We start from the raw sequence: 26,147 nt of genomic DNA, 5'->3' as shown, positions 1-26,147 counted from the left end.
ATTCACTCTCAATGGTAATGCTTAATGTATATGCAAATCTGTGGCTGTGGGAATGTTCCCAATTCCCTTTCAGTTTAGTCATCGTCGATTGCCAGCTCATTTTCCAGGTCTTCCTGATATCACTCCGCGAGGTTGAGGGCTGAATCTGCTGTCACAATGGAGGTGTTTTTCACGTTTTACATTTAATCCTAAGCGACACAACCACCCATCTATAGAAAGTGATTTTTTTTCTTTATTTTTTTGTCACAGAGAAACAAAATATTAGCTACGAGCTCTAGTTCATCATGCAAAAAATAGAATGTGCTGCATCAAGTGCTATTTTATAGTCTCACCACCGATTAATGTGGGTGGAACATGTGTTGGTAAGTGGAAATGTGTTCACCGTATCGTTGCAGAATCGCAAATTCGCATCCTGACAATGCCACAGCCATCCGTGGAGCCAAGACAGCAAAACTGACCAACTGGGATGGCATTACTCTCTCTCCCCCTGTCAATCACAGCAACACCAACCAATCATGGGCGTCTGTGAGCTCATGTATGCAGAAGAGGGCAGAAAGCACTTTCCACTGAGTGTGTTACACTGCCCTGTGGTGCAGCATGAGCAGCAGTTTGAAAAGATGCAGTTGGCTGGATTCACCAGACTCTTCTCAGCTTTTGGCTGCAGTATGATTGGGGAGAGAATTGGCAGGTGACCAAATTTGGGAGAAAAATGGGGGGAAATTAAAAAAAAATTGATACAGTTGCATGTGATAGCGTAATTAGAATGATTATCACTACTAGCGCCCTTTTCATGATGATCATCCTTACTATATTTTCAATATTTTGCCTTCTAAATTGTATATTAGGTTATAACTCTAAATTGTATAAACTGTATTTTTTTAATTGTTCCATTCATGTACGTTACATCGTATTGCACGTGAACAAAAATGGACATGCAGTCTGCATTTCAGTCCGCATTTTCTATCCCCCATTTTTTGTTCAGACTTAAAGGAAAGTGCATTAAAGGTGGCAGTCTAGATACAACTCCAAATACTCCTACACAAGGAAAATCAGGCAACCTCAGAGACGTGGACTGCATGTGCATCTAAATGGGTCGGCCAGAAAAGTTGTGTGTCTGCATAAGCCGAATACAAGAAAACTTTCCCAACGTAAAAATATTGAATGTAACTTTTGAACTTAAGTCTCAGATTTCAATTCAGCCTATAGTCTCTCATTTTTGTTGGGATTCAAACTCATGATTGAGCCATCTGCTAGACAGTCATGTCACTCTAACATCTTATTTTATCTAATATGAAACATTAGACATTCTTCATCGAGCCTAATATGAAATGAAATCTCATTTTCCTTTTACAGTTGAAACATTTTTTACATTCAAAAAAGAGGCCTTTGCATATCAAGTGCACAAAAAATCACTGAAATCCCACTTGATTTATTTCATCTTATGAACACATTTGGTTTTGCCTTCAAAAACACAAATGGCTGTCCATCTGCCGTGCTTTCGTTCCGTTCCTTTTAAACTGAGCTCCAGCTTGGCCAAGGTCTTTTTTTTTCAATATTCCATTAAAGGGCATGTGAATAGCGGTGACAGTGCACAAGAATCTCATAATGGCTGCTCCATTATTCTATCATGTTTTGTTGACGGGAAGAAAACGAAAAGGCGCAAATGGGGGAAAAAACTGTGAAAATACCTACATTAGACACGTCGCTTTCAGATCTTCACAGGAGCTTGCGAATAAAAGACAAGCGCAGTGATTTGGCTGCGGGAAAAAAGGGAGCATCTTTGATGTGTTCTTAAGAGTTTTTTGGTCTCACAATAGATGGGCTAAAGGCGGCACTGTGATCCGGGATGCAGTGGGAGAGACGTACGAGGTGGCTGTGGATCACTCGTTCTTCACCGAGCCGGTTTCCTGTGAGGTCACCAACGCGCTCGGAAGCACCAACATCAGCCGCAACGTCGACGTCTACTGTGAGTTACACTTTTCCTGTACCACTCTGTCAAATAGACGCATATAACTTTGAGATTTATGATATTCGCTGCTGTAACGTGTGCAGTCGGACCCCGCCTCGCAGCCGAACCTCAGTCCCTGCAGGTGGATTTGGGCTCGGACGCCGTCTTTAACTGCGCCTGGATGGGAAATCCCTCGCTCACCATCGTGTGGATGAAACGTGGCCACGGCGTGGTATGCTTACTCCATCTCAACATAATGAAACAATTAAACTTCATTAAACTTTAGCACTGTTATAAATAGGTTCCATAACTCTTCTTAAAATGGTAATTAACAAGTTTAGATATATGTGCAATCACATATGTGCAATCCATCCCCTTCCCAACATGTTCAGCATAATCACTTACTCCTTCCAATCACAGATTCAGCAGCATGTGTGCCGTATGTTAGCAGATCTCATCTCGCACGTTCTATTTAGAGAACTCGGAGCATCTGCCCATTTTTATTCCTAATGAAGTAAGACAGAGACAGCGTGCGAGCGAAATGTGTTAAAGTGACAGTGTTAAAGTTTACGCAGTCTGCTTTCCTTTCAGGTGCTTAGCAACGAGAACACGCTGACCTTGAGGGCCGTGAAACAGGAGGATGCTGGGAAATATGTCTGCCGGGCCGTGGTTCCTCGAGTCGGAGTCGGGGAGAAGGTGGTGACTCTTACCGTCAACGGTAAATATACGTAAACTCTCTCTGAGGGCTCAGGAAAGAAGATGATGCAATCCGTAAAATAAACTGTAACATCCAGCAGTTATACTGGCACTGATGTTTAAATTCATTTATACCACTGTGTTCTGAATTCTGGTGTTGATTAGTTTTCTAGAACAGCAGCTCCGACAGTAGTGCAGGTTTATATGAATACGCTCGTTCTAATACATTATCATTTCTGTAGTACAACGCCCCGAAGTGTTTTATTCCTCTTATACCACGGCAATACAATTCTAATTTTTTTATTTGTCACAGATCGATTAATGTTGTGACATTTTATAAATTTTATATAATTTTATTTCTTTTATTATTCCTAAGGGTGTATATATAGTTATAGTTTTAACTATCAATAAAGTTTATCTTATCTTATCTTATCTTAATGTTGTGGAACATCTGTGAAACATGTTATTTTCTGTTTTCTCCATCTTTTTAATAATCCAAAAATCTCCATCAAGTTAATACTCCAAAAAAACGCAAATTGTTTTGTTATCAAGGAAACACAAAGCGTTAACTGTTCTGTCCTGAAGACTTTCTCATGGTGGAAAACTTGCACTGACATTAGAGACCCCTTCTGTAAATGCTACGTAAACATCTCTCTTTACTTCACCATTACGATTATGCTGTAAGTTTTTTCTTTGTTAGATAGCAATGCATTTTTAAAAAGTACATTACACAATAACAAATGTAATGACATCTTCCAGGAAATTAAGACAGTGTAGTATACAAAATGTTTCTATATGAGACTTTGAAGTGCGATTTCTTTAGCCAGTACTGCTGCTTGCACTTTATGAAAGCCTGGCGGCCAAAACCACTCCGAGCGCTCGAATCTGCTCTGAATTCCACCGTTGCTTTGAAGTAATCAATAAATGATAAGCAAAATTCTTATGGAGTTGAGCAACGTGCCTCGAGAACGATGTAATTGATCTTAAAGTATCGATTATTCCGGCTATTCGGGACTTTGTTTCACAGATGTGGACGTATAATCCCTGGGTTGGTGTGCGTGATCGTGTCAGAAATTCCACCAAGGCACCCGGGTGCAGAAAAAAGCCCTGTGTTTTGTTCATGCTTTACTAAAGGGCAGGTTTTAGCGTCAGATATGGCTATGCTTATTCAGTCTGATGGAAAAGGCTTGTGGCGTGAGCTCGGATCGTTTTGATTTTGATGGAGGGCCCAGCGCCCTTGAGCTCCTGCAATAACCTGGCCCTTTCCTCAGCAAGGCAATAAGTCGTTTTAATGCTTTATGAATTCTTTATCTGGTTTCTATTCCCTGCATAGTGTTTGAGGACCTGGCTAGGTCGAAACGCGTTCAGTTCTTTCAGAAAAGGAATACTTTCCTTAAATATTTGACCTGAATCATTATGCTATGTTGGGCTTGGAAATGTTTAAATCGCCATGTAGACTTTCTGCATGCAAAAAAACATGTAATTAAGAGCAATTCTCAAAAATAGCCACTTTAGATTTTGTAATGTGGCTATATTAGCGAGACAGATTGTTAATAATCAGTGTGTGTGGGTGTTTGTGTGTGTGATGAGTGCGATATTACAGAACTGAAAGAACAAATTGAAGTGCAGCAACAGATCAATTGCAGTGTTTTAGCTGTTAACCCCTAGCATGAAGGGAAACACTGCTGACTCAGACAGAATTAGCATCAGCATGTGATTAGCATCGGGTCAAAACACACGCTTTGGATTCGGGAATCTGGATTCTACTCTCCCTTACTCCTGGCTTTCTTTTTTCCTTCCTTTCTTTGTATGAGAAGGGCATTATGTAAATAAAAGGACATATTGTTATTATTCTGTCTCCCAGTGTGTATGGGCGAGAGATGACTTCCTGCTTCCTATTCACAAGCCATAAATCTCCACATCCTCCATCCCTCCCTCGAGTTCTCTCTCTCTCTCTCTCTCTCTCTCTCTCTCTCTATCCTCCAATGTTCGGGAGCAGCTCCCAGGCTGAGGCCACGAGATAAAGCCGTCTAATTATAGTACTCGTTTACGGTGCCGATCCCCCTGTCTGATTTTGTTCGGCTCCCCAAGGCGGAGTCAATCGAAACGCAGCGCCGCTGCTGAAAAGGGCCACGACGCTATCTCATGCCTCCCTACCGTCTTTGCAGCCGTGTGTAATTAAGAAGGGGAGGAGGAAGAACATTTGTTTCACACTTTTTCTGCAAGAGAACAGAGCAGGCCTCTGTGGGAGCTCACCGGCGTGAACATGAGTGTGTATCCCAAGATTTTAATCCAATTAAAATGGAAAATCTGCTGATCTTGGAGGTGCATAATGACTTAGGCAGAGGCAAAGCTCTGAATTTACATTTTTATTCATTTGGGAGACTTTTTTTTTTTAAATCCAGAGTGACCCAACATTGGCTCTCTGTTTGTCCTGGGATTTGAAATTATAACCTTAACACATGATTTTTAAGGCCTGTTTCTATAGTAACAGCTCATTCACAGGGGGTTGTACGCCGGACACGCCACACAAACAGATAATAATTTTAAAAAAAACTAATCGTTGAAATGGTGAAGTTTTCATTTGGTGAAGAACATTTTTGGAAGGAGTCTCCAGTGCCAGCTAACGTGAAACTAGTCAGAACAGAGGAGTTTACATGTTGTGGTTTCACAGTAACATGACAAGCTGCGATGCTGTAACTTATTTACATGTTATTTACATTTACTATTTATAACTTGTTGCCATAACATTAAATGTAACTATAAATGGATAAAAAAACAGCATGTCCTTCTATGATGAATAAAAATTTGCAATCATTGGCAAGTTGCTGTGGTGTAAGAGGAATAAAACAACTTGAGTTTGGTAACAGTACCTCCATCACTGATTATTTTCCTGTGACAGAATGACACCAAGTGTTTTATTCCTTGCATAATGCATATTTAATAATAAAATGGTGGGTAAAAACCAACTCTGTTTTGTCATAAATAAAACTCTCTATGGGAATACGATAAAAAAAATGCGTTGTTGTCCTTTTAATCTACAAACCTGCATTTTTTTGTCTGTATGTACAGGATATCTATATTTTTATTTCTACGTTTGTGTATTATAGCATTTTTTTGATTCTATGAAATCATACGTGTGTAATAAATTAGGATGCCTCTTCCATTTTAAAAATACTTTTCCACTTTTCCTCCATTATTCATTCTTATAATGAATCTAATGTATGCCAAACACTCAACACTCAATCTAAACACTCAGCCTTGCGTCTGCTGGCAAGAGAAAAAGAAATTAGAGCCTGGAGGAAAGCACTGACCTGGCCACACTGATAATAACTGCAACCTACATTCATAGTATTTTTAAAATATCAGCCATGTGAGTGGAGTCTCATGTCAGCTCGGTTACATATATATTTAATAATGGGCTGAGAAATAAACAGGAATAAATGCTCTGAATTTCTGTGGTGTGTAGGTGTGGTCCTGCCCCTGCAGGCAGAGTGTGTGTGTGTGTGTGTGTGTGTGTGTGTATGTGTGATAGGCACTTACACAGACTGATTGTCATGCCCGCTTTCAGGCCCTCCCACTATCTCCAGCACCCAGACGCAGCAGGCTCTGTACGGAGAGAAAGGCCAGATCAAGTGCTTCATCCGCAGCACTCCTCCTCCGGATCGCATCGTGAGTGCTGTTCTCCATTTTCTCTCTTTCTCTCTCTCTCTCTCTCTCTCTCTCTCTCAAAAACAAGATGCACTGATACAGACAGAAATGTTACACTTACTACAAGATGGAGCGGAGCTACAGAGTGGCAGCTTTTGTTCCTTCACGTTGTGATTACGAAGCTGAGAGGATGAAAGTGACATGCCTGTGTGTTTAATACATGCGTCCTCTGATATGATTTTTGAAGAGAGGGAGGGAGGAAGGAAGGAAGGACAAATACATACAGGAAAGAAAGAAGGAAAGAAGGACAGAAGCAAGAAAGAATGGGAGGAAGGAAGGGAGGGAGGGATACAGGACAAATGTTTGCTGGAAAGAAGGAAAGGAGGAAGGAATACTTCCTTAAAGTGAGGAAGGAAGGGAGGGAGAGAGGGACGAAGGAAGGAATGAAGGACAGAGTACTCGCTAGAAGAACGTATATATGTATGTATGTATGTATGTATTTGTTTATCTAACTATCTATCTATCTATCTGTCTGTCTGTGTGTATAATTTTTGCTTGCTTACTTACTTCCCTTCCTTCAATCCCCAGTTTATATCATAATGTGAAATTGAGAGACTGAAAATTCATCTGTTTTTTTTTTCTTTTTTTTTTTTTCGGAGTTATTATTATTATTATTATTATTATTATTATTATTTCAAAATATTTCTGTTTTTATTCTTTTTGCCTTTGTGGGTGGATAATGCCAAAATATTAAACTGAAATATCACTGAAATGCCAAACTATCTGTTTGTTTCAAACAACAAAAACACAATGTCTACCCTTTCTCTCTATCTAACAAAAAAGGAAGGAAAAACAACAGGAGAAAAAGCAGTTGTGCCAAAACAAATTTGTCACTTGGGTATTCAGATAGCAGAGATTATAGAGCGTAAATATACAAAAATACAAGGCTAGCTTAAAGCTATATGTTTCTGTAACATTGTTCTCTTTTGACCAATCCCCTTGCTGAATTATCATCTTTTCCAGAATATTCCTACCATCAAGCAGATAGCAAAGAAAAGAAAGAAAAGGAGCGAGAGAACACACAAACACAACGCCTAATAAATTTGTTCTGTATGATTTCCAAACGTCAAAGCGTCCTCCTTTATTAAATCTTTCCGTATGTTCACTGCATGGAGAAGAAGGCGAGTTTTTTTTGGAAAATAAAGCTGAATAATGGCCGGCGATAAGACACCCAGTCCTCTGAAGCATGGCCGACTTTATCATCCGAGACTAATAGGGCTTAAAGGAAATGTGTGTTTTGTCTCTTGAGGACCGTTCAGTGTGTGTGGGCACTGAGAACACAAGAAATTCAAAAGTCTAAAAAAATAGTTACATTCCTTTGTTTTTTAACTAAAGTAAGTAAACAAAGTGTGTTCGTATTGACAGAAAGTGGTCGCTATTAGCGTCTGATCTATTCTTTTATGCCCCATGTCCAGGCTAGCCGGGCTAATGTTTAGCTGCAGGGTTTTTTGCAGGTGTGATATCTGGGGACAGGATGTTAAAATAACTCCTTACCTTTCTGTCCTCCCGAGACTTCAGACACCAAATCTCTCACTTCAGATGCTTTTACGTTGCCTTTCACACTCTCTTTCCACATGCAGTGTAGTGTTTAGTCCCTCATGGGCAATATTTGGCAACGTATTATTTGTGTACTTCCTCCTCTGGGTGTTTATAACACATTTATAATCTTTGCATGGATATTTTGAGAATTTACTGTATCTGCTTATACCGTATCTTCTTACAGGAGCATGAAATTAAATGCTGCAGTATAATTTCACTTACTTACGAAAACCCATATGCCTAAGGAATGATTTAATGCCTTAAAATTAAAGCCTTCATTTAAAATATGGTTATAAAGCACTATGTATACATCCTGTGATTTTCCAAAAGTGTCTTGAATCTGCTTTTCATAACAAATAACAAACCAATAACATGCAAGATAAAAATATAAAAAAAAAGTAACAGTCCTGATCAGTGATAAAGCCTGGAATGTCACCTCACATCTACTCAGATAAACCTTTTATAAATTCTCCAGCATTGCTTTATAAAGGAATAAAGGAATTTATGTTTATCTTAAGAATGTGTTATAAAAGCACCATGCCTCATGTAGTGGCTATAATGTCTCGTATCTACTATCTGTGCCTCACATAGTGTCTATAATGCATGACGCCTACAGTATATGCCTCATAAAATACTGTATATATGTCTCATATCTTTTGTGTTTTTGTCTTGTAGTGTCTTTGCTGTCTTACAGCCTGATATAGCATCTATGATGTCTAATATCTACCATGTCTCATATAGAGTCTATAATGTCTCATACCTGCTTTATATGCCCCATATAGTGTCTTTTATGTCTAATATCTAGATATAGTGTCTGTAATGTCTAATGTCTACTATCTATGCCTCTTATAGTGTCTATAATGTCTAATGTCTACTTCGTATGCCTCGTATAGTGCTATAAAGTCTAATATCTATTGTATATCTGTTATATAGAATCTATAATGTCTAATATCTAAAATGTATGCATCATAGATGTCTTGTCTATAATGTCTTATACCAACCGTGATGCCTGATATAGCATCTATTATGTCTAATATCTGCTATCTATCTCTCATATAATGTCTACGATGTGTCATATCTACTGTGTATGTCTCATATAGAGTCTATAATGAAGGTCTTTACAACTAAAAACCCCTAAATCTCCATATCTGTTCCAGGCCTGGTCTTGGAAAGAGACAGTCCTGGAGTCGGGAACGTCGGGGAGGTACACGGTGGAGACGGTGAGCACGGAGGAAGGCGTCATCTCCACTCTGACCATGAGCAACATCGTCCCCGCCGACTTCCAGACCATTTACAACTGCACGGCCTGGAACAGCTTCGGCTCCGACACCGAGATCATTCGCCTCAAGGAACAAGGTGTGTGCGTGTGTGTGTCTGTGTCTAGAGAGAGAGAGAGACAGTTTAATTTATTCCTGTACCCCTGTTCTGGAGTGATTAAGCACACCACCTTGATTATTTCGAGTACGAGGGCAACGAGTCCCTGGTAAGCTCCTTTACTTGGGTAAATGTCAACAATTTAAGTCTGTGAGATTCCATAATGACTTTCCGATCTTCCATTTGTAATCTAATTTCAATTGCCCTAAATCGCTTTTTGTTCGCATTTATGAGCCTTTTGAAATATTTATGTGGGATTAGATGGTGCTTTCTCATTCAAACGTTGCCCCATTTTCATTTATTACTGTAGATCTGTCTCGCGAAGAGCGAGTGACTCTCCCTGTAGGATTCCTCTGAAGCTGATGTTAAGAAAACCTCGCCTCTATTCTGTCTCAAGTGACGAATGGACTTCAGATTTAGTATTTGCTGCATTTTTTTATTCACTGATTACTCCCCCCGGGCTCTGTGTGTCCTCCGTAGGGTCCCTGCGCTTGGCCGTCATCATCGGGGTCGCGGTGGGAGCTTTCCTGGCGCTCATCGTCCTCATGGGGACCCTGGGGGCTTTCTGCTGCGCTCGCCTGCAGAGGAGTAAGTGCCGCAGCTCCCGTCCTTCCTCCCTCTCTCCCTCTCTCCCCCGGGCTGATAAATGTGCGAAGAACGAGAGCAGCAAGCAGAGCTAGTCCTCACCTCCAGTTTGGAACATGTCCTTAGAGAGGCGCTGTTTTTGTTTTTTCTTCTTTCGTTCCGCATGATTTGAATCAGGCTGTATGGCAAAATATTAACCCCTTATGTTCTGTTCACTTCTTAGTAAAGTTCTGTCTTACTCACCAGGCCATGTAGTGAGGAATTTAAACAAAATGGGACACCTTGGTTTTTTTTTTGTTTGTTTGTTTTCAAAAAATAACTTTTTTTCCAAATTTTTTAAAATTTTGACCTAGTTACTACTTTCTCTCCTGCTCAATATGCAAGTCAAGCAAAGTTGGTTTTAACCTGAACAGAACATAAGAAATTACAGGCAGCATTTTTTTTTTCGCAGAATGAACTAAAAAAATAAGGAATAAAACACTCTGTGTCAGACTGTTATAGGAAAATAATCAACAGTATGGTGGTGTGATGAAGCAGAGATATTGTTACCACCCCGAAGTTGATTATTTTCTATCACAGCGCATTGTGAAGTGTTTTATTCCTCTTTATTCTTCAACGATTAGAAGTTTTACTTATGAAAGTGCGATATGTCATACTATTTATCCATTCATAGCTACATTTAATATTGTGGAATGTAGGAGAAACAAGTTTGTCATGTTACTGAGAACAGCAAAGCATAAGCTCCTTTTACTGATTGTAACAAAGCACTGACACTGGAGACTCCTTCCAGCGATGTTAAAAAAAACCACTTCACCATATCTAAAATGATATGTTTATCTTTGTAAAATATTATTTAGTCTGGATAGCTTTTATTTCCTTCATTATTTTCCTTCAGAATAAATAATTTTTTTAATAAAAATATTACTATACAGTGTATTCTTTTATGTAGAAGGTCATATTTGATTTGAGACACAGCCCTGGTTTTGCATGAAGTTAAATAATAGAGTCGTGGTGGAATTTTTTTGTCCCCCTCTGACCCTATCATATTTATTTGCATGTTTGTTGTTGTGTTGTTGTGCCACAGAAGACATGCACCTGGTAATGTCCTCACTGCCCGTCTCGCTCTCTGCTCGCCAGAGAGAACTCTCGAGCACAATTAAGACTGAAAGTAAGATCCAGCTGCATGCTCCTTTCTCCTTTCTCACTTCTCACTTTTTTCATTTTTTTCTCCCCCATTTAGCGAACAATTCAATGCACGCTGCAGTAATGAGCTAAGTAGAGCGCTGTGATGTAGTGCTAGACGTTCAGTGGGGATTTGGGAGGCCGGTGCTTTTGAAGCTCAGTGACTCTGAGATGACGGCTCTGACTAATCACTGCGCTGTCTCTCAGGTCTCAAAGGGGTCGTCTCGGCAAAAAATGACATCCGGGTGGAGATCGTTCACAAGGATCATAACGCGGCGAGGGAGACGGAGGAGCACGCGGGCGTGAAGCAGATGATGGTGAGTCCTGCCAGTTCCCTTTTTCCCTCAGCGTTCGCTTCCTGCTGTGAAAATCTGCTCGATTGGAGCGAAAAGCTCACGGTGCTGTTTCAATAAGCAAAATACTGAAACACGGTGTGCTTAGTGCTGTCATCCCTCACTTTAAAGTCTCTCTCTCTCTCTCTCTCTCTCTCTCTCTCTCTCTCTCTCTCTCTTTCTCTCTGTCTTTCTGTCTTCTGTTTCTTTGTTTTTATTTGTCTATCTGAATCTATCTCTCTGTCTTTCTGTTTCTATCTATCTATCTATCTATCTATCTATCTATCTATCTCTGTTTCCTTCTTTCCCTCTCTCTCTCCCTTTCCTCTCTCTCTCTCTCTCTCTCAGTTCAGTTCAACAGTACTTTATTGGCATGAATGTTATAAATCACATTAATTAGACATTACAAACATTACAAAAGAAAAAAACATAACAAGCAATCAACAACAACAACAACAGCAGCAACAACCTGACAGGTGAGTGTGTGAACATGGTGTGTATATTGAGGGTGTGTGTAGGACACTCTGTGTCTCGCTGTCCCTCAGGCTCTCGATTCTGACACACACTGTACCGTGAAGGCTGCAGTGTTTCCTTCTCCTGGACTGATTCTTCATTTTTCTTCCCCTGTTAAACTGCAGAAATTTGGTATTTTGTGTGTGATTTTTTTAGTGAAGGTGTTTCTCTGGGGTTGATATTTTTCACAGTGGAGGAGGAAGTGCAGCTCTGTCTCGACCTGACCACTCGTACAGTGAGCACACAGGCTCTGTTCTCTGAGCAGCCAGGTTCTCCTGTGTTCCAGGTTCTCCTATGTACCAGGTTCTCCTGTGTTCCAGGTTCTCCTATATACCAGGTTCTCCAGTGTTCCAGGTTCTCCTATGTACCAGGTTCTCCTGTGTTCCAGGTGTTCCTGTGTTCCAGGTGTTCCCCTGTGTTCCAGGTGTTCCTGTGTTCCAGGTTCTCCTGTGTTCCAGGTGTTCCTGTGTTCCAGGTGTTACCCTGTGTTCCAGGTTTTCCTGTGTTCCAGGTGTTCCTGTGTACCAGGTTCTCCTCTGTTCCATGTTCTCCTGTGTATCGGGTTCTCCTGTGTTCCAGGTGTTCCTGTGTACCAGGTTCTCCTGTGTACCAGGTTCTCCTATGTACCAGGTGTTCCTGTGTACCAGGTTCTCCTGTGTACCAGGTTCTCCTATGTACCAGGTGTTCCTGTGTACCAGGTTCTCCTGTGTACCAGGATCTCCTATGTACCAGGTTCTCCTGTGTTGCAGGTGTTCCTGTGTTCCAGGTTCTCCTGTGTTCCAGGTTCTCCTGTGTTGCAGGTGTTCCTGTGTTCCAGGTTCTCCTGTGTTCCAGGTTCTCCTGTGTTCCAGGTGTTCCTGTGTTCCAGGTGTTCCTGTGTACCAGGTTCTCCTGTGTTCCAGGTTCTCCTGTGTCTGCCCTTCTCCACGGCGAGACTCCGCTCATTCAGCCTGTACTTGTTCAGGATGTGTCTCTGCTTTATATCTCTGACAGTGAAGAGACACTCTGCCAGTTCATACTCTCTGTTTAGGGCTCGATAGCAGTGTGATCTGGACTGGGTTTGGTTCTGACTGTCCCAGTGCTCCAGATACGCTCTTCTTATCTGCTCAGTAATTTGGTTGACTCTGATTAGACTTTGATGAGCAAAGTCTAAAAACCTCACATCTGTACAGCGCAATAGGATCAACGATGCTGCTTCGTGCTCTTTCTCCTCGTGCTTTTTCTCTTAGTGCATTCACTCCCAGACCAAAGCTTCCTGAGGCACAGGTGTCTGTTTTCCTGAGATCTGGCCTTTTTTTGTAAGATGACAGTTTTGCTTTTGGCCAGGTTGGCTGTCAGGGCCCGGTTCTGACGGTACTGCTCCAGCAGGTCCAGGTGCTGCTGTAAGCCTTGTTCAGTAGGAGACAGCAGCAGCAGGTCGTCTGTGTAGAGCAGACATTTGACTTGCGTATTGTTTAGCGTGAGTCCAGGGGCTGCAGATTGTTCCAGTAACCCTGATAACTCACTGATATAAATATTGAACAGAGTTGGACTCGAGCTGCAGCCCGTCTCACCCCGCGCCCCTGAGTCAAGTATTCCGTCCTTCTGTTGCCGAGTTTTCTACAGTGTGATGATTTGGTAATCTCTCTCTCTCTTTCTTTCTTTCTTTCTTTCTTTCTTTCCTTCTCTCTCTTTCTTTCCCTCGCTCTCGTCTCTCTCCTCTTTCTTTCTTTTTTTCTTTCTTTCCTTCTCTCTCTTTCTTTCCCTCGCTCTCGTCTCTCTCCTTTCTTTCTTTCTTTCTTTCTTTCTTTCTTTCTTTCTTTGTTTCTCTCTCTTTCTTTCCCTCGCTCTCATCTCTCTCCCCTCTCCACCTCACTCTCTCTCTTTCCCTCTCTCCCTCTCTATCTCTCCTCACTCTCTCTCATATCTTTCTTTCTTTCTTTCCCTTGCTCTCTTCTCTCTCCTCTCTCCACCTCACTCTTTCTCTCACTCTCTCTCTCTCTCTCTCTCTCTCCCTCTCTATCTCTCCTTACTCTCTCTCATATCTTTCTTTCTTTCTTTCTTTCTTTCTTTCTTTCTTTCTTTCTTTCCCTTGCTCTCGTCTCTCTCTTCTCTCTCCCCCTCACTCTCTCTCTCTCTCTCTCTCTCTCTCTCTCTCTCCCTCTCTATCTCTCCTTACTCTCTCTCATATCTTTCTTTCTTTCTTTCTTTCTTTTTTTCTTTCTTTCCCTTGCTCTCGTCTCTCTCTTCTCTCTCCCCCTCACTCTCTCTCTCTCTCTCTCGGCTGCAGATGGAGCGTGGGGAGTTCCAGCAGGAGTCTGTGTTGAAGCAGCTGGAGGTTCTACAGGAAGAGGAGGAGGAGTTCCAGCACATTAAGGTGAAGCTGATGAGCTGCTCTCACTCGTCTGTCTTCATTAAGCACACTTGTCTGGCAGAGTCGTGTCCGACTCACTTATCTAAGCAGACGGTGCAAGTCGGGATAGATACGGTGTGAGAGGTTACGCTGTGTGTCAGGAGCTAACACCTCTGACTCTCTCGCTACACTACACACTACAGCTACACACTGCAGATACACACTGCAGCTTTAGCTATAGCACTATAACTCGTTCTCTAGCTAGCTAACGCAAAAGACAAATCTGACATCCTCGCTGGAGCTCTATAAATTCAATGTGAAGGAATTAAATTTCATGAAATAGCTCCTCAGAGTGCCTGATTCAGAATTGAATGAATTTAATTTATTGTTAAAATATCTCCTACACCTTTCTAAATAGAGTCTAATTTGGGTCTCAGTACTGTATAATCACAAAAACTAAATATTATTATAACTAAATAAAACTTAAATATTGCATTTAAGAAAAAATGTTAAAGTGTTTGATTTAATGAAATCCCAATACGATCCCAATAAAACTTTGGCAGTTTAAATAAACTAACTAAATGAATAAATAAATAAATAAATAAATAAATATCATTGTAATCAATCTTAATCATAATCATAATAATGCATTTTTTAATTTAAAAAATTGTTTATATAACAAAACAGAATTTATTTGGAAAGCTTATTGGGGACTTTAGAATTTTTTTACCATATAGAATATATATTTTTACTATATATAATTTTTAGTATATATTTAGATCATTCACTAGAACTTGAAAATTCTCTAATTAACACTGCAAATAAATAAATAAATAAATAAATGAATAGTGAATATGAAGCATATCATTTAAGTTATATTATGATAAAACACCAAAAGTTAATATATTTTTAAATGAGTTAATTTATTTATTTATTAAAGAATTTTTTTTTCCATTTCGTGAAAAGTAGTTGTTCCACTTTGTTCTTGTTATTGGTGCATCCACTGCAAATAAATCGTCGATTTTTTTTTTTTTTTTTGCTTCTTCAGTGATAAATGTGTCGGTGGGTTTTGTCGAGAAAAAAATCATGTATTCCGCTGTACTGTCCATTTTAATATTTTAAATCATTGCTCGGTTGTCTTCAGTGAGAATTGATATGGATTCAAAATAACTTTTAAATCAAAGTGCTAGTGTAAAGCTTGGATGAAGTGCTGAAGTGTGATTTTTTTTAAATTTTTTCATCCATTTTTGGTTAAATTGGGAGGTAATAGGGGTCACGCTGCTCCCATGCCTGCGCAGTCCATTTAATGAAAAGCCAATTAATATTTGCTTCAGGCTTCAGTCGACAGGCCTGAGCTTTTTGCACTCGAATGTAATCATAATAATAATAATAATGAAAAGAATTATAAACTGAGTGAACTTCGCCCTCGAGTGCTTCTACTTCTACTTGTGTCACATCTCAAATAAGTCGGGAGAAAGCCTCAGTTTATTAGCGCTGACTTTATTAAGTACGCAGAGTCACTAATAATGAACCAATAGCTAACTTCTTTAAACTTCACTCACTAAAAACAGACTCATGTATATCACTGTAATTACAGCTGTATATCACGGTAAAGGAGAGCCGGGACAATTTTAACATTCTAACATGTGAATAATGTTAACATCGTGAGAAATCTGATTAATAATTCATTACTCTGTGTGACATATATACAGGACAACTGGTACAGTGCTAATGACTGTAACACACCTGTTTTCTGTAAATGCGTCCATATACAAGTGTGACACTTCTCCGTGTCTGTCCAAAAAAACAGCACGATTCATCCACACTTGCTGGAGATATTTGTTAAAAACCCAGTTTGTGCCATATATGGTAAAAAAAATTTATTAAAAAAAACCCCAAAATATTACGTTTTGTTCAAAAACTGAAATCTGTGTAATTGTGTCCACTTAGCTCTACACTAGCTGTTAGCATGCTAATTCTGTTTGCAAGATTGTGAGAAAGCTTGTAACACTGTAACACGTGTTAAAAATGTGCAGCAGTCAGCTTCAGAGACTCTCGGACTGTTGAAAAAAAAGTGAAAGGTGGCAGGTGGAGATTGTAGATTCCAATCCAGACAACGCAACAGCCACTCCTGTGCCGTGTGTGGGCGGGGCATACTGTCTCTCCCCTGTCAATCACAGCAGCACTGGCCAGTCATGGAGTGTATGCAGAAGAGTGTATGCAGAAGAGGGCAGATAGCTCTTTCCTCCAGATGTGTTACACTACACTGTGAGGCAGCATGAGCAGCTGTTAGAAAATATCTCGGAGGAAGAACGTGTTAGCATTTCTCGCTTTCTCCTGATGCTAGCTGTCGTATGATAGGGGAGAGTTAGCTGGTGGGTGGGACATGGCAGGTCACCAGATTGGGAAGAAAACAAGGGGAAATTTTTAAAGAAAAAGAAAAGACGCGTAAATGAATTCCCGTAATAATAAATTGCAGATCCAGAGTATAGAAAGACGTTATTTGTTTTTTTTTGTTTTTATTTTTTACTCACGATCTTTTAAATGGAATTAGCATGCACAAACCTTGACCACAAGTGTGTGATTTCAGTTTTTGAACATGTACAAAAAATAATATTAGAGAAAAACATCTGGATTAGTTATTTTTTTTTTTTTTAACTTATCTGGAGTTTTTTCACAACTATCTCCAGCAACAGCAGAAACATTCTATAAATTCCCATAATTTTTTAAATGTGTTTTGGACAGGAATATATATGAATGTTATGAAGTCACGGCTGCATGTGTGCATTTAGAGAAAAAAAAAATCATGCCGTGTTACAGTTGTGCTGGATTTCTCGTATACTGTATCTTTAGCACTGTAATCTTTATACAGGAGAACGTTCCTCTTTCCTAGAATATCCGTTATGAAAATTATTTACAAAATAATTATTTATGAAACCAAAATAAACAGAGAGGATTTGTTTTTCAGAAACACTAATTCCAGCCCGAGTCATCGAGGCCCATTTAATTAGCCGATAACCAGATTTGACTGTTTATGCACGAGACGACTATTTCACACCCCTAAACCATGTAATCTTTTTAACACGAGGCACTTCTCAGTCTGTTCCCTAATTTTCATGTCACGCTGAGTATAATTAACACTGCTCGAACTTGACCTTGGCTTCGAGTGTGTATAAATAATTTCATGCAGCTTATTTTGGGCTGAAAAAGACAGAAAACCTGTTTGAATATCCCGCTGTGGGACGCGTTCAGGGTTTCTCGTTGACTGTGATGGTGTTAACGTGAATGTGGCTGTTAACTAGACTCTAATCTTAGGATGGGAAATCAAAGGAAAAATAAAAGTTTTGGAAGAAGGTAACATTTGGTGTTAAGGCTGGGTGATATGACGATATAATATCGATATTATGATAAATTATGTCGCAAAACAATTTCTGAAATATCATGTTATCATGTTTAAATTATGATATTAAAATCAATTAAATTACTGAATCATAAAATTGATAAAATATTAAATCACAAAATTCTATAATTATTTTAAAAATTTCAAATTTACCAAATTTACTGTGATTAAATTGTCACAGATATTGCACTAACTTTTTATAATTATTTTTTTTTAATTCGCATTTGCATTAAAAACAGATGCTTTGATGTGAACTCAATCTTTAAAATACGAAAATCCTAAAATTTATCGTGATTAAATTGTCACAATTTAATTGGAAGCAGCTTCTTTGATGTTAAAATTTTGTATAATTTTTTTTAATGATGAAATGTTGAAATTTAATCACAGAATTTATCATTACATTGTCACAATACTTTTTTTTCTTTTTAATATTAAACCTTAAAATCTGTTAAAATTTGATTAAAGAATAAATTTTTTACATTATTTTCCCTCATTTTCTGTGAGAAATAAGTGTATATAATAATAATAATAATAATAATAATAATAATAATAATAGTAATAATAATACTAATAATTGTGTACTGTTGAAATGTGTCATAATATGGCCCGCCCCTGATTCTGTGTGTGTCTCGTGTGTTTTCAGGATCCGACCAACGGCTATTACAGCGTGAACACCTTCAAGGAGCACAACGCCACTACGTCGGCTGAAGTTCGCAACCCATCCGGAGCAGCGACGCTGGGTAAACAGCGAGTACCCACAGGCATGTCCTTCACTAACATCTACTCCACGCTGGGAGCCGCGCCCAACCACCGACTGTACGACTACGGCGGCCGCTTCGTGCTGGCCATGGGCTCCAGCTCCATCGAGCTGTGTGAGCGCGAACTCAGCGATTCCGGATCCTTCCAGGACGCCCCGTGCGACAGCAGCGCAAGCAGTTACTTCGACAAAGCGAGCAAGGCCTCGGCTTCGTCCTCGACGCACCACTCGCAGTCGTCGTCACAGAACTCGGACCTGACACGGCCGCTGCAGAAGCGCATGCTCACGCATGTCTGAGGATAAACTCTCACTGAACCTCGCCAGGAACCACACGTTCCACCAGAAACCTTTGAGATATTCGATGTTTGCTTGGATGACGCCCAACGTGGAACACGTCGGTATTTTCTAACAAGCGACATATTTTGTACGTTTTACTGAGCCAGTCGTTACACAGTGACACACTGTCCAAACAATTCTCATCGAACGTCGTTCCATGACAATCAGGATTCCATCGTCACAGTTGTTTTTTTTTTTTTTTTAACATTTTTGGACTTGTTTTGAGAATACCGAACATTTCTCTTCGAATATCATTCCATTACAATCAGGACTCCACCGTCACGTTTTTCAGACTGTTTTATTTTTGGATTTGTATGCCGTTTTCTCCCAAATTGGTCTTTTTCCAATTTCCGCCCACTAGCCCACTCTAACGATCGTCCCTGTTCTGAATACATGAGAATCACATGCCTGGGATTGGCTAATGTCGCTGTGATTGACAGGAGAGAGAGAGTGGGTGCCCCTCCCACCCAGACAGAGCAGCTAATTTTGCTGTCAGACTCTAGGCCATGGCTGGCTGTGACATCATCAGGATTCAAACTCGTAATCTCCCAGCGATTGGGCGAACGCTTTTCCGTTGCGCCACTCGGGTTTTTCAGACTTTTTTCAAGTAGCTGGATCGCAGCCACGTTCTCCCAGAAAAAGAACACACAAAATTGTACCTGAAGTTATTTCATTATTGTATATTCTCTTCCCTCTTTAGGTTCTTCAGCGTGATATTTTCTACGTGTGTTTAAAACTCATTTTGCATGGCAGATGCAGATCACGTGATGTTTACATATCGGGGGGAAGGAACGTGGAACGGTGTCTGAAATCACCTACTCAATGTGAACTCTCTTAAGTGACCTCAAGCGCTTAATCCAAGTGTGTACATTTTTTTCTATTTCAGCTTACAGTGTGTTGTTTACACTCGCTTGTAAATCCCGCCTTTCCGTGCGAGTCTACTGTAATGTTGTCAGCTTGATGGATTGATGGGATTTTTTTCTTCTCCTTCTTCATTTTTTTTAAGATCTACATGGGATGTGAGATGGATGTATGTTTACGGCCGCTGTTTTAAGTGAGCCCATCACGTTTCGCCGTTTTGCCATTCGGTTGGAGCATCAAGTGCCTCCTTTTGGCGGCTCTAGGTGGAAGTTTGTATAAAAATACAGTGTGATTGAAAACGATTGCAATCCAATGAATCAGATAATCATGGGCGAAAAGTAAGTGGTCAATAAAACAAGAAAAAAAACTTGGAAAACGTTACAAAATCGTTAAAGCCATGTCAATCATTTTTCTGTAAATAGACATCCGAAGTGTGTGTACGCAGGTCAAAGGGCAAATCTGCCTGCTCTCCTCATGTCTTATTGATGCCTTGCCATGAATAGTTCATGGACTCTGTTCTAATACATCATAAAAATGCTTAATGCACACCCGTCTCGAATCGTATATATATTCTCAATGCTGAATATTCATGCTTGGAGACATTATTTCATTACGATGTCAACCTGGACGGACTCCCGCTTTCAATCAATCCTTTTTGTTCAGCCTTTTATGTCTCTCTGTTTCCATATATTAAACCTCCATGAAGGCATTAGGGAGATTTCATAAACCTTCATAACATCCTCGCATGAATTAGTTATCACGGCATGGTTTTAATCCATCATCTTGGCTTTTAAAGGTTGGCTCAAGCGTACTGGATCCATCACGAAACTAAATGGATTGCAGAAGATGATGCATCGTCCGGATGGGAAGCGTGCTGTTGTATTTGCGTAGCCGCTGCGGCTCTTTAAAAGGGCAGCTCTTCTTGCTCTGCCTGCTTAATTGAAAGTCGGGTCACGAGCGCCGCTGTTGGGGGGAACTCTTAATCAGCACATTCTTTGACTCGCCTCCGCTCTCTGGAAGCTTCTAAGGATGTGCTGTGGGCTGTGTTGTGAGCGGTAAATGACAACTACAGCCACTCGCCAAACTCTGCTTTCTATTGATTTCGCAAAAGAGCAATAGTGATGCAAAGTAAACGATTTCATTTGCTCCAGTCCACAGGATTTCAGAGACATTTAACCGGACACTTGAGATTCAGCTGCGATCCTTAGACTGGACCGCATTGTGCTGGAATTTCTGACCAAAAGTCTTGGTCCTTTATCAAGAACAAATTTTATTTACAGTTATCACAAGATCGAGATTTCGTCATTCTTTACTAATATACAGTATGTAAGTCCAGTAACAAACAAATACTGATCATACAAACATAGCAAGCCTTGAGATTAAGGAAGGAATAAAACACATGCAGGTGTGCTGGTTTAGGAAAATAATCAAAGTGTTTTATTCCTCATATAACTCAGCAATTTGCCAACGATTACAATTTCATTTATTTAAAGAAAGACAATTCATACTTTTTAATTTTGCTTAAATACTTTAGTTACATTTAAAGTTCTGGAACTTCCACAAAACAAGTTCCTGTTATCTCTTACCTTATAGAAGCCCCTCCTTTTTTCATTTTCGATACAATACTGATATCTCGTCTCCGTTTCAGATGCGTCGCCCTGCAGCAAGGAGAGTCTGATATCTTTTGTACACTTTTCTGGCCACAAGCTTCAGAATCTTGTGAATCACTTCAGAAGCTACATATTTCAGGAAATGTACTTCCTTGTGGCAGGAAAATAAGCTTTCAGGGAAAAAAAATACAATTATCTTTTTGGAACAAGATATAGTCACAAGATGTAAAAAAAAAAAAAAAAAAAAAAAAAAAAAAAAAAAAGATAATTATAATGTACAGTTTTTGATTCAAGATTTTTGTTTGAAACAGTTCGATGTGTGTGAATGGGTTTATCTCATGTATTATATGAGATATCTCATGCATTACCAAAAATCTTGTGGTTGCTTGTTGTTTTTCTTTTTCATATGTATAATTCTACACACTCTGAAGCCAAACCAAACGAACTAACAGATGGATTAATACTGTAGTTGTGAAAGCCTCGTTAGAAAAATGGGATCTTAACGGGTTCTTTAAGGATTCTCACTTGTAACGTATTCTTGTAGGGAAACATTCTGGTGCAGATTTCTACATAGAAACTTTAACGGTTCTACCAGACAGACAAGTAAAGTTTTTACCTCCTGACCAATCAGGTTGCAGTTTGGGGGCATGTGAGAAAAACAAACAGTGGAAAATATTTGTCTTTTTTTTAGTGAGCGAATATAAGATGATTTACGATACATTGAATCAGAGATCTTTCATTGCCAATATTCCAAGGTTGCAATGTAACAAAAAATAACATCATGTCTATTTTCGGGACGTTCACCGGTATGTGATGTGATGTCACGCTTTAACTGCATACAACCAGGTAACACAAACTCATTTTCCTCATGACCAGAGTTACAGCGAGCTTTACTTACCTGCATTACTGACAATAATAAATCTAATCTACTGTAGAGAGCAAACTAAGATAGGCAGTTAGCTGGTACTAGCTAGGACTGATAAGGACATGAGCTATTTTTTTGTTGTTGTTGTTGTTCATATTTGCACACAAAATGCTTCAACTTGCACTTTTTCTCAAACTGATTTTTCTGAAACATCAGCAGGTGTGTAGGATCAGGGTTAATAAATAAAGAAGCGTTATTGGAAATAATCTCTACTGCATGATCGTATATCCATATTAACGATCTGAAACTCTAAGTTGAAGGTCACAGAACACTGACTCTAGGCTATAGAGGTCAGAGGAGGCAACAGTTTCGGCGGCTGTTTGGTTTGTGATCACAATTGAGATCTGAAGTGTACTACAAAAAACAGGAACATCCTGATAACATCAGAACAGCTCCAAACCATCTTGTGCCGTGCTTCAGATCGGATCCTGACACACGATGCGTTCTGTATAAAGCAGTACGTTGGTGCTGAAAAGGAGTCTGCATTAAATGGACAAAGAAAGAAAAGAAAACACTGAATAAGAAATTGAACGTTGTGGTGCTGCGTTTAGACACGAATGACAAGTTGTGTGGTTTTTTTTTTTTTTCAAAACTAAACAGCAATCCAAATTTACAGAGAAATGAATTACACAACTAATATATTTAGCTTCCTTATTGTCTCTGCCTTCGCTTTTGTTTTTCCTTTCGTGTACAGTATAATGAACTTATTACCATACGAACGTAAATGTGCTATTTACGAACGGTTCTGCTCCACCGCTTTAAACGATACACCATCGCTCAATTACAAACATGTTCTCTTCCTTGTTTTCTTGGTTCCTGCTGTGTTCATAAAAAAGAGCTAATGAGAAAAGGAAAAAAAGAGAGAAAATGAACTTTGTTTCACAGTTGGCTGATTCGGATTCAGCAGTGTGTATATTATAATGGGTACAAAGTGTGATCGGCGTCTTTCCTTGTAGATTTAATAGCGCGGTATAAAATGGCATTGAAGTTTGAAGTCGAGATGCTATAAAGAACGTACAGAACTTGAATAGCGTAGCACGGCATGGAGATCAATCCGCCATGCTACATGAGAGTCGAGCAGAACTACTGTATATGATGATCATATAAAATTGTGTTACCTCAGCAGAAAAGAGTACTGACACGACTGATCCTGCAAGAGAAAATAAACAGAACGCTAATGATCCTGATGCTAGGCAAATGAGAGACAGAAATAAATAAAGATGTTTAAAATGATTGAAGTAAAAAAAAAAGGGATGCACAAAGTGTACTTTTAATTAATCACTGTTTCCTTGTTGTCTCAGATGTTAAAATATTCCCCCGAACGCTGTCACTTCATATTATCAGTGTTATCAATAAGGAATCATTAAATGCATTCTCCTCATGTAATTATAATGATGTACATGCATTTTTTTTTTTTTTTTTTTTGGACCAATCATTGTTTAATTGGCTTGCTCGACAACCGAGGATCGACGCAGCGGCTAACGAGTATCGAGCACGCCTGTCGTTCACCACCACCGAGATCTCCATGTCGAGCTGGGAGGTCAGCTTTTCATCCTTCACAAAGCCTGGCTTCATCGGCAATGCATGAAAGTATCCTGCTGCCCTGTAATCATTTATTTAATGTTAGGGAAGGTACGTGTTACCTACGGTGAAAAAAAAAAAAAACAAGATGTCAGATATCTTGTCTACAGCACATTCGCACATCTTCACAAGAATTCCGCACCTCAAGGCAACAGTTTCATGGACATGGGCTTATTTTGAAATCCCAGCCAAAAAAAAAGTCATGGCTAATCATTGTTTAAGGCGCAAGAACAGCTAGTCAATCAAGAGGAATCTGGTTTGGATGGAATGATTGGTTACAGCAACGTTGACCTTTTATGAATAAGATTACGGATTCCTGCTGGACGTTTTTTTAGGCTACAGTGATGTCACCAACATATCTGATGTCTGAACTTGGATGATAGTCTTTGTTTCAGACATGTCACTTCTACAAAACCTTTATTTTCCAGCAGTAAAGTAGAAAATATGACGCAAGCAGCGATTAAGGGGTCCAAGCACTACATCATGGACTGGGGTGGTGTTAATGGTCGATCCTTTTCATTTGGTTCCGTGATAAACCATTTTGTTAGATGTTTTGTAAAAGTATTTTAGTCTGTCCTTTAATTTGTTTATAACCAACCCCACCTAGTGGTGGAATGACACAACACTTATAATGGTCTTAAATCCAGCGACCGAAATAGGTGTCAATATAACAAAGCGTTGCTAAGATACAGGCTTCCTGTTTGACAGCAATCACTGAATAGGTTTTAGGTCTGATGAGAAACAGTGGTAGCAATATATAGCTCCTAAAGATAAACACAAATTAACTCTGTGTGAAAATTGCTTATTTGAATTACATTATGTGCTCGGCTTCATACTAGCTTCGCTAACAAATGAGCAAAGCAAGCTAAATGTGCTAGCTACGTACACTCACCAGAGGCACCAACAATCTGTGCTACTTCCTTCCAAGCTTCAAGTTGTAAAGGTCTGATTTCTCTACACATTTAACGAGGATAAAAGGAAACCATGGTCATATTGTTTTCAGTAAGCAGTAAATGGGAGATAATTGCAGGTAGGAGGTTAAAGATGTGAGAGGGGAACTGAAGAAACATCGAACCACATAGTACCATAGGATTATTGTGCGTTGGGATCTATAGTGTTTATTGGGTTGTTGTTTGGACTGTCTCGATTTATAGTACGTACAGATCTTTTGTATTGTCTGGAGTCTGAATCAAATCCAGAGAGTGGATATTCTCTCAAAACTTCTAATGTGATGAATGTGATTTGTGATTAATGGCATTGGCATAAAGTAGGCCAAGATTATCAGTGAGCTTATCAGTGCTCTCCTCCCAGCAACCAGCTTGATCTCATGTCCTGGACAAATAATATATAACAGTAACAATTACAAATGAAACCCAACTCTCCTGGTCATGACCCTGCAATGGATCAGGGTTCGAGAAGAATTGCACGGAATTTATGGCTTGTGCTGCAGAGCTGCGTAAATGCATACAGAGCTCTGTTAGCTCTGTGCTTTTTCAGCTTTATAATTAATCATAACTGCTCTGAAGTCATGCGTGGAAGACCAGAGTGTGGTTCTATGCTGTGTTTAATGTTACCTTATGTCTCTTAACGTCTTAATGTCTTCTTACCTTAATGTCTTCCTCGTGAGCAGGACAAGGAAATGACTGTGTGACTACATTAAACTGATTTCAGTAGTAATTAATAAAGTCCACTACTTTAAACTTTTTTTTCACTCAACTTACTTTAATATCTCTGGGCAATAAAAAAAAGCCCTATTCAGATGGGATTAGTTTCTCTGGGTAACTTCTATTATATAAATTTTTACAAGTGTCTACTGAGATAAAATTCACACGTACGACGAGTAAGTTTCCATGTGTTAGGGTTAGGGTTAGGGTTAACCCTAAACCTTTTAACCCTGATGTTTGCGTCACACATGGTCATATGTTGTTGTATATGTATTCTGGGTTTGAATATAGTGACCATTACTGCATTTATAATTATATTTATCTATATATCTAAGTTTAGATGATTAAGGAGCTGGAATCGATACAACGTCTCATTCATTCATTTCTAGAAATTGTACGTACATATATAGTATGTGTACATACACAGTATGTGTACATACACTCGTATATATACCTCTCATTGTAATCAGGTCACTTTTTTGTAGTTTCTCAACTACAACTACAACCCTTTAGTAAGGGTTTAGTATGAATTTGCATGCTACAAGACTAAATATGGTTAATAGTAGTGAACAAAAAACTTTTTTTGCTAACACATGAGGTAACATCTGTCTGCAGAAAACACTGACAGGTCGATCAGGTTGAGACTAAAATCTCAAAGTTGAGCAAAAAACAATCAGTCTAGCAGACACGACAGACAATATTGTCGTATTGCCTTGTTAACTAGCTAGCTTTCGAACTCACTAGCAGAACAAAACCTGCGTCAAAATGGTGCCTAGCATGTTCAGGCTAAGAAAAACGAGC

At 39.4% G+C, this 26,147-nt stretch overlaps 1 protein-coding gene across 4 annotated transcripts in view; it reads left to right on the top strand.

The window, feature by feature from the left end:
• Window positions 1–23,487, top strand: part of kirrel3a (kirre like nephrin family adhesion molecule 3a) — a 125,291-nt gene extending 101,804 nt beyond the window's left edge. Inside the window, exons 7-16 of one of the 4 annotated variants that reach the window (XM_026943998.3) lie at window positions 1,818–1,966; window positions 2,053–2,180; window positions 2,540–2,666; window positions 6,216–6,316; window positions 9,052–9,250; window positions 9,749–9,856; window positions 10,941–11,021; window positions 11,243–11,352; window positions 14,150–14,236; window positions 18,256–23,487. In XM_026943998.3, the coding sequence (XP_026799799.1) occupies window positions 1,818–1,966; window positions 2,053–2,180; window positions 2,540–2,666; window positions 6,216–6,316; window positions 9,052–9,250; window positions 9,749–9,856; window positions 10,941–11,021; window positions 11,243–11,352; window positions 14,150–14,236; window positions 18,256–18,666 (1,501 nt within the window). In that variant the 3' untranslated portion in view covers window positions 18,667–23,487. Of the gene's footprint in view, window positions 1–1,817; window positions 1,967–2,052; window positions 2,181–2,539; window positions 2,667–6,215; window positions 6,317–9,051; window positions 9,251–9,748; window positions 9,857–10,937; window positions 11,353–14,149; window positions 14,237–18,255 lie in introns of those variants that run through there. The other 3 variants (XM_026943997.3, XM_026944000.3, XM_053241373.1) reach the window with 3 other exon arrangements.
• Window positions 23,488–26,147: the final 2,660 nt, after the last annotated feature.

This window comes from Pangasianodon hypophthalmus, chromosome 17, assembly GCF_027358585.1.
Source record: "Pangasianodon hypophthalmus isolate fPanHyp1 chromosome 17, fPanHyp1.pri, whole genome shotgun sequence".
Lineage (NCBI taxonomy): Eukaryota > Metazoa > Chordata > Actinopteri > Siluriformes > Pangasiidae > Pangasianodon > Pangasianodon hypophthalmus.
Note: the sequence above shows the minus strand (reverse complement) of the source record. Positions and strands in the feature narration are given on the sequence as shown.